The sequence below is a fragment of the Centruroides vittatus genome, unplaced genomic scaffold (assembly GCF_030686945.1).
Source record: "Centruroides vittatus isolate TY-2023 unplaced genomic scaffold, ASM3068694v2 contig_1159, whole genome shotgun sequence".
In the NCBI taxonomy this organism is placed as follows: Eukaryota; Metazoa; Arthropoda; class Arachnida; order Scorpiones; family Buthidae; genus Centruroides; species Centruroides vittatus.
In genome coordinates, this window is record NW_027120745.1 from 1997494 (window position 1) to 2010173 (window position 12680).

Here is a 12680-nt window from a genome sequence, read left to right on the forward strand (position 1 = left end):
TGTCCGTCCGTATACGTCGGGCCTGGTAGCTCACCATTCGGCCACCCATTGTGGGCCTGGCCGAACCCCTAACGGGCTTGCTAAAAAAGCTCTCTCTTAGTGCTCACAGGGCAGAAACAATTTAGAAAAAAACTTTTTCATTAAGTTTGATGATATATTGTTTTTAGTACATTGTGCCATCCTGCCCGCCCAATAGTTGTCTACTTTTATTTATCTGTGTTTCTAACAACGTTGTCAATGTGAGTGTGGAAAATTACCCGAAAATACCTACGTCTGTCCGCTTTCTTCTTCTATAGAAAATGATGGAAATGTCCCTTTTGCGCTTGAATAAGTGCTAAACTGAACACCATGTATAGAATTCAATGGATAATATTAAAACTTTTTATTCAAGTCTTCTCAAGGGCGATTAATAATTTTCGACACCATTTGTCGAAAAAATTTTCCTAGCAGTCACTAGAAAAGTTTTTAAAAAATAAACTATAAACCACAATAATATAATAAAGCATAAATACTGAGAACAAGAAAGAAACGGGTACATGTTTCACTTTTCAGGTTTCGTTCAATTAGAATGTTTTCAGACGTGACGTCGTCGTAAACGAGAGTAACAGTAGTCCAAGTCATACGTGGCTCAGGCTGTTACTTTGTAAATTTATTGGTAATTTCTGTTTGTTTCCAGTTATTTTCTAATAAATAACTAAAATGTATGTATTGAGACGAGATAAAAAGGACGACGAAGACGGTATGTATATTATAAAATGCCTACAATTCGATAATTTAGTAAAATAAGTGAAGGTATACGAGGGAGACGGGTGTCGTCGTAAGCCTAACGAGTCATTAAATGTAAAACCGAGTCGACATCTGAAAATAATACATAATGAAACGTATACAGCTTTTTAAAAAACGTAAGGCCGAACTATACGAAATATATTTATTAGAATGCATTTAAATGTTACATCAGTACTTATGTATTTTTCTTTGCACGAAGCACCGCTAGGGTGTTTTTAAACCCTTCAACATTTCTTAATGTAAATATGTATTGAATATTCAGGTTTTTCGTTTATTAGCAAACTTATTTGAAGAAAATAAAGTTATTTGTTAATGAATGAATTATATGCTTGAGCAATAAACTAAGCAAATGATATATGAATGAAAAGGTAAAACTTTTTTTGTGTATAATCAAGTATGAAAGTGCCATTTATCTGTGAAAATCTTTAATAACAGAAGTTGGATAAAAATACTTTCGACAGTTGAAGTAATTAAATTATTTTTAAAAAATACGTTCCTTGATTGCTTTTATTTGATTGTTTGAAAATGATTTAGTGGATTTGTGTTAAAGAAGTCGTATTTTATTTTTAATCTATTTCAAAAAGAAATTTAAATTTGCTTTTCACAAATAATCTTTGCTTGTTGATGGAAGAGATGAAAATCAACAAGTGGAGATCATTTGTAGAATCTGGAAATAGCCTGTAAAACTTCTTAATGGAATATATATATTCTTCCTACTCAATGAATTGAATGTGGAGAAGGATGATGGAAAGCTAAGATGATTATTATTGTTGAATAATAGGCCTATAAAATGAATAAAATAAATTTTTAATAAAATTTATTAATTGATTTGATGAGATATTAATTATAAAGTGATTTTTAACGACAAAATGCTGTTGACAAAGTCATTTGCAGAAGTAAGACTCCATTATTGGCTTTTATGTATTTTGAAGTACGGTATTATAAATGAGTCTCATTTTTACAAAAAATATAAATATTAAATTTAACAAAATGAACTGATTTTCTTACAATTACTAATTTTCTTAAAAAACTGAAAAATAACATGATCAGATATTCTCAACTTGTATTATTAATTGTGTAAAATTTAGGGGTTCTGCAATAAAATTAGTTTTTGAGCTTTAATCAATAGTTTAAAATATATATGAAAAATTTAAAGTTTCAAAATTTATAAATATTGTATAGGAAAAAGGGATCTATTGTATGCAGACTGCATGGCTCACATTTGTGGAAAATAAAATCCATTGAGTGTAATGGTGGGATAATAGAATCATGTAATTGATTATTTCTATTTGAGAACTAACGTACTCATTCCTGTTTGAGAAACAATTGTTCAGGGGTATCAATATTTTAATACTTGAGTGTTTGTTTAGCAATTTGCAAAAAATTGAATGCATTCAATTCTCTCACTAGTTGAGCTCCCACCATCTCTGCCTGATAAAATCATCTACAAAAATTAATCTTTCATGTTAATAATGAAAAGGCAATTATTATTAATTAAATTTGTAATAAATAATGTGGAGCAAATCAAAAGTTGTAAGTTTGAATGAAGAAACATTAATGCTTCTGCATTAGTAGGAAGTAAGCAATTTTGTTGGTTGTCATAAATACACCCAGCTTTGCTGAACATACTATATGTTCACTAAGTCCACTACTTTGTAAAGCTGCCAAAAATGTCAGATCTAATGGCAAGATTTAATTTTTTACTTGTCATCACATTATATACACTTTAATTTTTAGAAAATTATCATTATTACTGAATAGAAGACATTGCTTTTCTTCTTACTGTAAGTCAATGATTCCCAAAGTGGAACTACAGAAGACTCGGGATGTTGACAAGGAGAATAAAAGTTTCTTTTGAAAAAAAAAAACATTTTACTATTGAAGTTCAAACGGATAAACTGTAAAGTCAGTTTTTGAAACATGTGACTGTGTAGACAGAGTCATCAAGAGAAAGAGAAATCTGAAGAGTTTTCTCTGGGCCCAGAGAAAACTTATAGGTCTATAGTAGTTATTACCCCTTTAAAATTAACATCATCTAACATCTAACAGAAAATAATATCTTATACTGTTTTTTATTAACAAATAAATATTTTATGTACAGTATTTCATTTTTTTTCAAAAGAAAGATGATTAGACTCCAGCATGACTAATTAGTTACTACCCTTTTTCTTCTCATTTGCATTGCTTACTTTTGTTTACTTTTGTTTTGTTAAAAAAGCTATTTGGCTGTAATTATGTAAGACCTAACAGGCTTCCAAAGAGATTGTTGGTGCATGCCTATGGCTCAAGTTGCTGATGGTTGTAGAGAAAGTTACTGTTTCCTTGATCACATTTCAGAACACAAAGACAGGCAAAACTTTTCTACAGCTGTGACAGATTAAGTCAAAGCTGAATGAAAGGAAAGAAGAGCACTTCATAGAATTGTAATGAGAAAACATAAAACTACAGCAACACAAATTATTGGTTTCAAGTGCCAAGAGTATTGGTATCAGTGAGAACTGTCTGATGTGCACTGCATAAAGATGATATCAATGGCAGGGCTGTAATAGCCAAACTTTGATTGACACCATGAAACATCAAAGAGCATGTGCAGTGGTGCAGAGTACAAAACATGGACATTGGAAACATGTGATATGGTCTGATGAGTCAACTTTCAGTGTGTTTCTCACTTCCAGTGTTTTCGTCTGGAGATTACTGGGTGATGCACTAAGTGAAACTCATTGTCAAGCATGGCAGGAGTTTTCTGTATGATGTGGAATGCAATATCATTTAACTTGTTGGGTCTGATAGTTGTCTTTGAAGGTATCTGCATATTTTGAGTGACCAACTCCATCTCATGATCCAAACATTGTTTCCACATGCAATTGGATGCAATGCTCTCATCCACAGTGCTGCATGTGCTTGATCTTGGTTTGAGGAGCATAAACAACTTCAGCAAGCGTCTATCTTGGCCACCCCATCACTAGACTTGAATATTATTAAACCTGTGTGACACATTCTTGAGAAAAAATGCTAGAAGCAGATTTCCACCACCAACTTTCATCAAGGAATTAGTATCAGCTGAAGAATGGTACAGAATTGACATTAATAATGTTGCTCCTGACTTAACATTTGTCTATTCTCCAATGTATTTTAGTTGTATTATCTGCAAAAGAGTATCATACCCCTTATTAATTTAATAAACAAAATGTAATCATTCATTGGTGTTTGAATTATGTACATACATGCATACAGACAGAGACTCAATTGTGTGTATGTACTGGAATATCTGCTCTTGGCTGCCTTCAACTTTGGTGCTTGTGTGACATTTATATTTTTTGTAAACAGTACATAAAATATAAGAATACATATTATTTACAATTTGATCTATTATTACATAAAAACTTTAATAAAAAAATAATTGATAGTAAGATAAAAGAAAAGATCATAACTGATATGACATTGAACAAATTAATGATAAACATCTTCAAAAATAAATAAATGGTGTTTAAAATGAATTATTTAATTAATTAATAATTAATTAATTAATTTAATTAATTGCCATTTTATTGTACAGCTATCAAGAGCTACATTTTGGCATGTTATAGCATATAAATATGCTGTTTATTTGAGATTTTGGATCTTAATGGCCTCTTTTGACTATAATAATTTATTTTTCTGTAAGAAATCTTCTGCTCAAACACTTTGTCAATGAGACTAAATGTAGCTTTATATTTACAGAATGTATTGATAATTTAAGATTGGTTATTTAATATTATAAACAAATGCTTTCATTTAATTTTAAAAACATCATTTTTATAATAAGTTAAACTTTAGTTGACATTCAATTGTAGCATTTTTTTTAATAGTTATAGTATACAGTTGAGACCACTTAGGCAAATTGCTCTTTTATCCAATGCTTTTTTAAGGGAACACTCCTCCATGTTCATGATTTTCTCCTGTATTTTACATTAGTAGGACTCTTATTAACAAAGTACTGGATTATAGATCATTCTGTGTAAATGAGTGTTGTATTGTCTGTTTTTTTAGCAGCAGTCCACATAGGGTAGCATTATTCTAAGGAAGATTTATAAGGATCTATTGCTCATCTTATGGTACATCACCACTCAGAGTTCTTTACACAATGGTATTTGTTGAGATTTGGTGAAACTTTTGATCAGTTTTCTAATAATTAGACAATCAAAAGATTTCATAATCATAATGAACAGGTGTTATTGGACACCCATATGAAAAGTAAAAACACATTATAAAAGGTATCATAAAATATATATATAAACTGTAAGATCACATGTATATCCTCATTTCAAGGGACAAGACAAGTGATTAGCAAGTAGATTTTGGAGATCACATGATATTATTTTAAAGTGGTACTATACTTAGTTACTTTTATACTGTATTTTCCATTAGAGAGCATTCAGAAACTTTGGAGCAAGGATGTTTACATCTTTTCATTTAGGGTGCCTCCTGTGTTTCTGGGAAAGTATTGAGACTATTAAATATACTGTATTTACTGATTAATTGATAAAACAATAAAATATATATATAAATGGAAACCAATAAGTAAAATTATGTGATATTAAATTTTAATTAGTTCTCAATTACTGTTATATTCCAGTTATTTTAGGTCACACAGACTTGAGACCATTATTTAAGAAATTAACTGAAGAAGGCATAGCAAAAAGTGCCAAAATGTATTTTAGGTGTTGAATGTTGTATATTATATTGGATGGTTTTATAATAATGGTTTCAAGTCTGTGTGATAACCCCTAAAATAACTGGAATATAACAGTAATTAAGAACTAATTAAGGGGATAAGAAGTGAGTTGGTAGACATATAGTTAAATATTAATGTTTATAAGAGGGCTATAAGTTACATAGAGCTTCTAAGATATGAAGAGAATTGAATACCATAAACAAACCCCTAGGTGAACTAATTACTTTTGATAAGGGTGTACAATGGTGCAAATCTAAGGGTGCTTTCTTAAGCAAACTTAACTATTTTGTAATTATAACTGAATTTAGTGAATGTATGAGAGAATGTAGAGAACTGAAATTTAATGCTAGTGATATGATAAGCTATGGTTTTTTCCCACGTATAAGTAAACTCAAATAAAAAAAAATATAATGAAAAATTAACAGAAAAATGTTTAAATTATTTTGATAAAATATCATTAAATTTAGTATAAAATTAGCTAGTTTAGAAGATAGTCTGAATCATTAATTAGAAAAACTCAGCAAGTGTATAGTAGTAGGTAGCAGGATTTTATTCTAAGTAAAAAATATCTGTATATTAAACTTGCTTTCAAAAAGAAAATTTATGAATAATCATATAAATGAAATTAATAATAATGGGAAGGAATCTCAATTTCTTATACAGTTTCAATCATTTGATATTTATCTATCTATATTCGGTTTATGGTGTCTGACGTCATTTTCCAACCTCCAGGAACCCCCTCCATCTCTATCCATACACCATTCCTCTTTAATCGTGTTTTTACTACATGCTAATTTTACTCCGTTGTACTAAGTTTGCCTGGGTCTTCCTCTCTTTTTCTTTTCTTTCTTTCTTTCTGTTTTTTTTTTCTTTTTTCTTTTTTTTTTTTTTTTTTGGAATGCATTCCATTAACATTTTCAGGGGAGTCTCATCACTCATTCTTTTCACATGTCTAAACCAAATAAGTTGTTTCCTCTTTCCAAAACTGTCTCTTTCAATCCCATTAGGTCTTTGATCCTCTCATTAGTTATTCTCTCTTTATTTGAGATTCTGCACAATCTTCTCAATGCATCCATTTTAACTGTTGTTACTTTTCTCTTCCCCACTCATTCTCTACCTCTGTTTCATATAATAGAATGCTTTTAATAATAGCATTACATATACTTTTTTTTTCTTGATCTAGTTATTTCTTCATTCCACCATATTCCATTTAATCTTTTAACCCCTCTCTTACTAGTGCTAATCTTGTATTAATTTCTAATATGTCTCTCCCATCTTGATGAATTTGTATTTCAAGATAATTGTAATGCTCACATCCTCAATCTTTTCTCATTCTTCTAGTTCCATCTCTGTTTTAGTTCCTCCTATACATAAATATTTTGTTTACTCAAGTTTATATATAAACTTCCTTTAAATATTTCTCTTATTTTTCTTGTCATGTATTCCAGATCATCCTTATCTACCTCCATTACCACCTAATTATCCGCGAAATGCAATGTAAACATTGGCTTACCATTAATATCTATTCCCATATTACAACATTTCTTCTTCCATATTTTCAATACTCCTTCTATGTAGATTTTAAATAAAGTTGGTGAGATACAACATCCCTGTCTTAGTCCTTTTGATACCATAAATCCTTCTGATATTTTTTTCCAATTTTTATTTTCATTAAGGATTCTCTATATAATTCTTTAACTACTTTTAATAAGTGTGTTATTAATATTTATCTCTCTTAATGTCTCACATAGTTTTGATGTTGGGATATTATCATATGCCTTTGTTAAGTGTATAAACAACAAATAAGTTTGTCCTGTTGCTAATCTGTTTTCTACAGAAAATATTGTCCATACATGATCTTCCTGTTCTGAATCCACTCTGCTCTTCTTTTTCTTTTGTTTGATATTTTTCTTTGATTAGATCTCTCGTTATTCGTCCATATAATCTACTAAATGTTGCTGTTACTGTAATTCCTCGATAGTTCTCACATTTTTGTTTGTCTCCTTTTTTTTATAGATTTTGTCTCCATTTTATATTAATACAGTCACAAATTATATGAAAACAACATTTTCATAAATCTGTTTTCTTAATATTTTTATAATAAAAAAAATGAACAATTAATTTGATTTATCTTATATTTTTATTAGCCTTTATATTTGGCAGCAGCATTATATTTGTTTAAAAATTTGTCTTTATTTTTAATTTATAATCAAAGAATGGAGGAAAAAAATACCTGGTAATTCTGAAAAATTGATATCAAGATGAATTTTGAATTAACTGAAATCATGATGAAATAGATTGAATAATGGGAAGAATTTTATTGTTGAAATAGTTGAATATAAATTTATAAATAATTTCAGATGATATTAAAAGAAGATAGCACATTTTGAAATATCAGTGATTACATTTTTATCACTGATCATTATGATCAGTGATGAAAATGTTGAAAGATTATATCTATCAGTTTTTCAACCTGATAGATATAAATCTAATTCATGTAAGAATAGTTAGAGAATACATTAAATATCCAGTGCACATACATTTGAAAAAATCTGTACAGCTTAGGTTAAAGAAGGAAATTTATTTTTGCTGGCTTCCATAACAACAAAAATGAAAAATTTAAATTGTATTGGTTTTGAAGATATGAAATGATGCTATGATTGCAAGACACTGCCTGATGTAAAATAAGAATTTTGTGAAGTTCTTTATGCTGTATTATTCAGTACATTCGATCTGTAGAAATTAAACCGGAGAGGTAAAAGATATTTTATGTTACATCATAAAGTATTTTCTGAGACAGCTGTAATGATGACACTTTTCTGCTGTATAGTAATGTGAAAACATATTCCAAGGCATGTATTGAATTGAATATTTGGCATAAAATTATAACTTTGAGATATGTTTTGCTTCTTATATTTGATAATTGCCAATTAACTCTTCATTATTCTGAAGCATTTTCTTGGAGACAAATTCTTTGACTTTGAAGAATCTTTTAATTTGTAATTAAAACCACATTTTGAGCATATTAATAAAAGATTGAATAGAGATGTTCTAAATGAAGATTGAATGAAAAACAATGCATTACAGCAGAGAAATACTAATTTGGTAAGATTCAATAAAAACTTGATTCTGATTTTGACAACTTTTTCAAATTCCTTACATTTATCACAAATCCTGTTTTTGAGTTGATGAGAACCATATATAGCAAAACTCCTCTAAAATGGGATGTGACAGTACTAGCTAGGATTTTCCACTTTGGCAGTTTTATGTTTCACAGATATAAAAATACCAAAATGTATATATGATGCATCATATGAAAATATCTAATGGAATATGTTTTCAATTGTGCTTTCTCGATGATGTGTAAGTTAAAGTAACGCAGACAACTTTTTAACGTTTATTTAAAAATCACCCTTATATTGTCTATAAGAACAATTCCTCTTAAAATGTAATTTTCTTTCTCATGTCAATAATATAGTACTGAATTTTGGCTAGTTTTAAGAATTTTGTCTAGCTAATATGGAAAGTCTGGAAGTGTTTTGTCCTGAAAAGTTTCATTGTAACCATTTGATAACTTTCTTGCAAAAAATTACATATGCATTGAAGTAAGTTTATCCATTATTATTCGAGTATTAATTTTATTTTTGCGAACTACATTTTTAGATTTTCAGCACTACTATCTTTAGAAATAGTGTGACATTTTTTACATATTGGATGGTTTGGAAAATTTTTGATTTTTAAGAGAAATAAAAGAAACTGTTTTAAAACTATAAACCTACTTGTATGCACTATTGTTTTAATGACATGTTGCCATTTATGGGGAAGCTTCATAATATCATCATCATAGAACTTTCCAGTTTTTCCTACAAAAAACTGTTCTAGTGAGTTTTTGCAAGCTTCCAAATAATTAAAGTTTTTATTATGAAGGGAATTCTGCAGAGCTCAGAACTAATGGTAGTCTGATGTGGCAAGGTCGGGTGAGTATGGAGATGGAATAAAACATCCCAGCCTAGTTTCAATAATTTTTGGTGTATTCATAAAGAAGTGTGAAGTCTGGCATTATCTTGATGAAACACAATGCCTTTTTTGTGTGCTAATTCCAGACATTTTTCTTCAATTGCCATTTTTACTTGATCTAGTTGGGAACAATATTTATCATAATTGATTGTTTGAATCTGTGGAAGTAGTTCATAGTACAGAATTCCTTTCCAGTTCTACCAGATGGCGAGCATGACTGCCTTTGGAGTTTTTAATGATGATTTGTTATTCTTGCCCCTTGATATCTTCCAATGTTATCTTGTTTAATGGAATAATATACAACCATTATATGCAATGAACAATGAAATTTCAAACAAGCTTATATCTAACTATACTTATATTTCTATGCCTTGCGTAAATGCTATACCTGAGAGAGAGCTTACAAACGTTCTAATATTATACTACCTTCACTTCAGATTTGTTGTTCTTAAATATCAATGTATTGATAAGTATTCGAGAGAATGCAGAATAGGATGAATCAATCTCCTATGCACTCGGTATTATGGTTTATGTCTTCTATATGACGCCTTCAAGACTGTGGGAGACTGCCTAGTTATTATGGCAATTTCTGTCTTCTAAGAACTGCACTTAAGTGGCCAGTTTGAGTCTCGTTGAACTTCTGATGAACTGCATGAAAAGGCGGGAAATCTACCCCTTTTTATAGGGACAGCTGGGTAACTGACTCATTGTCATAGGACAGTGAGTAGTATTTAGTCAGTTTCCTCCCTTTCTCGGAAAAGAAAAATTTTTGTTAAAATTTTATCAAAGAAATAAAATATTTTGTTACAATATTTTATAATAATTAATTCCTTAATCCAAGGATCTCACAATATCAATTTCAAATATTTTCTCTTAAAATTTCTGGCATGTTTAAATCTAAATGTGGCTGAAAATAAATTATCAAAAATACATTGAATACATTGTTTTGCTTGATTTTTATAATTTCTTTATTACTGGAATTAGAATTTGTGAATATTAATGATTTTAAAGATTTATAATAATTGTTTTTTTAATAAAATTTACAATTTTTTTTCCAATAGGATCAGCTGGAAACCCACTTGGTAACTTAGAGAAGACCTCTGTACTGCAGGAAGTAAGTAAATTAATAAAAATCGTTATTTGATCTTTTGTATTTTAAACTAGCAGACCAGGCCACACGTTGCTGTGGCTCAAAATGTATCAAAATATATCTCAAAATGTAGAGCATCGATTATCCGACACAATTGGGGACTGGGGTTGGTCGGATAACTGAAAAAATGGATAACCGAAATAGTATGAAAAAATACATTATTAGTATAGTGTATTAGTATATTAGTATATCCCATGTAATAAGCATATTAGTATATTGCTATTAACCTACTTCGCATTGAATTTTCATCGATGTTAAGCCTAACAAAATTTTTTAAAAATAATAATCATCGTTAAATTATTTCTTTATTTTGCACAAAATAAATACAGAAATAAAAAAAAATAGAAAATTAAGCCTGGTTTAAATACTGGCCTCCCTTCCATGGTCAAGCCAGTGTTTCCAGCTAAAACACGCAAAAATTTAACAAAAATAATATTAAAGTAGCCAAGACATAGCCAAATATTGTAGCGCCACATCACTAGCGGACATTTGAATTTGCCGACTAGAGCACGGTCGGTTAACCGATGTGACGGTTGATCAGGGGTCGGATAATCGATGCTCTACTGTATTATAAATGTATAACACTTCCCCGTGGGGAGAAATTTTGAAAAATTCCTTCTTAGTGCACATTGTCTTGACTACCCTATTAAAATGCAATCAAAAATGCAAAAAACTGCATCTAAAATAGTATAATAGAAGCTGAGTTCTTCATGGTAAGCTTTAATTTTGTCCCTCTCCCCTGCAGGGGAGAATTTCAGCATCTAAAGTATATAAAAACGCATGTATTCGAATGCAATGTTGTGTCAAAATTTCAAAACAATCGGTGAAGAGCTTTCAGACATTTGAGATTAGAAACAAACGAACATTTACATTTTTATTTATATAGAAGATTAGTAATATGAAAAATGTAAAAGTAATAACAATTATATTAAGGACAAGTGTGGACATGTGCACAGCGTATCTCGCCAATCACATGACTGCACTGTGCAGTGACCTATCTCGTATATATGTGCATCTTGCCCCTTACCACCTGCTGACACCAAAAATGTAACACTTACTTAGATGATATCTTTTAATTTATATGAATGTTTAATGGAATAATATACAGCCTATGTCCACCCTGAAGGTTTATTCTAAATATTGGTGAAAGAATTTTTGAAATCGGACGAGTAGTTTCGAAGATTACCTCCTACATCCAAACTTACAAACTTCACGTCTTTATAATATTAGTATAGATTTAACTGACTTTTATTATTTTTTCTCTTTATTTATTTATCACTGAAAAAGTTTGTTTTTGTGAAACAGTATTGGTACACAGTAAAACTTGCAAGAGGTTTTGCATCTTGCAAGTTTTAACTGTATATCAGTAACTTTGATATTACCATCAGATTTTTTTTCACAAAATATTCTAAGATGGAACCGGTGAGAAGTGAATGGAAAGCTATGTATGTTATTACTAGAAAATTTTTCAGCAAGTAAAAAAATCTTGCTCTATTCAGTTGTTTTGGCAGAAACTTCAGAAAATATTTTTGTTTTCTATTTCTCTCTGCATTCATGCTGTAGTTTACACATGTGTATTTGTGACCTGTGTCCAGTTTGGTTATAAAATAGCAGGAAGATTGTTTTGCTTACCTGATTCATTGACACATGTTAAAAAAATAGATTATGAAAAATATTGAATACTTCACTGTTGAATATGATTAAGATGAGAAAGCTGAAGAGTAATAAACTTTATATGTTTACATTTCGTGAAATTGGTGTAGTTTTCATAGTTCACTCTGTCTAAGACAGAAAATCTGTATGTCATGCAATTTCACCTTTCACAATTTTACTGTATATATTAAAGAATATATAATTTAAAATTAAAACTAAACATTTACAGTGATGCCTTGTACTTCAAATTTAATTCATTCTAGGAGGCCATTTGAACTCTGAGTTGTTCAAAGTTCAAATCAGTTTTTCCCATTAGAAATGATGGAAAGCAAAATAATCCATTATTAGACCCTAAACAAT

The 12680-nt window shown here is 29.7% G+C and overlaps 1 protein-coding gene across 1 annotated transcript in view; it reads left to right on the top strand.

Annotated features, from left to right (window-relative positions):
• The first annotated feature begins 585 nt into the window (after window positions 1-585).
• Window positions 586-12680, top strand: part of gammaCOP (coat protein (coatomer) gamma) — a 47471-nt gene continuing 35376 nt past the window's right edge. The window contains exons 1-2 of the mRNA XM_067276621.1: window positions 586-739; window positions 10579-10631. Coding sequence (XP_067132722.1) covers window positions 700-739; window positions 10579-10631 — 93 coding nt within the window. The 5' untranslated portion in view covers window positions 586-699. The remainder of the gene's footprint in view (window positions 740-10578; window positions 10632-12680) is intronic.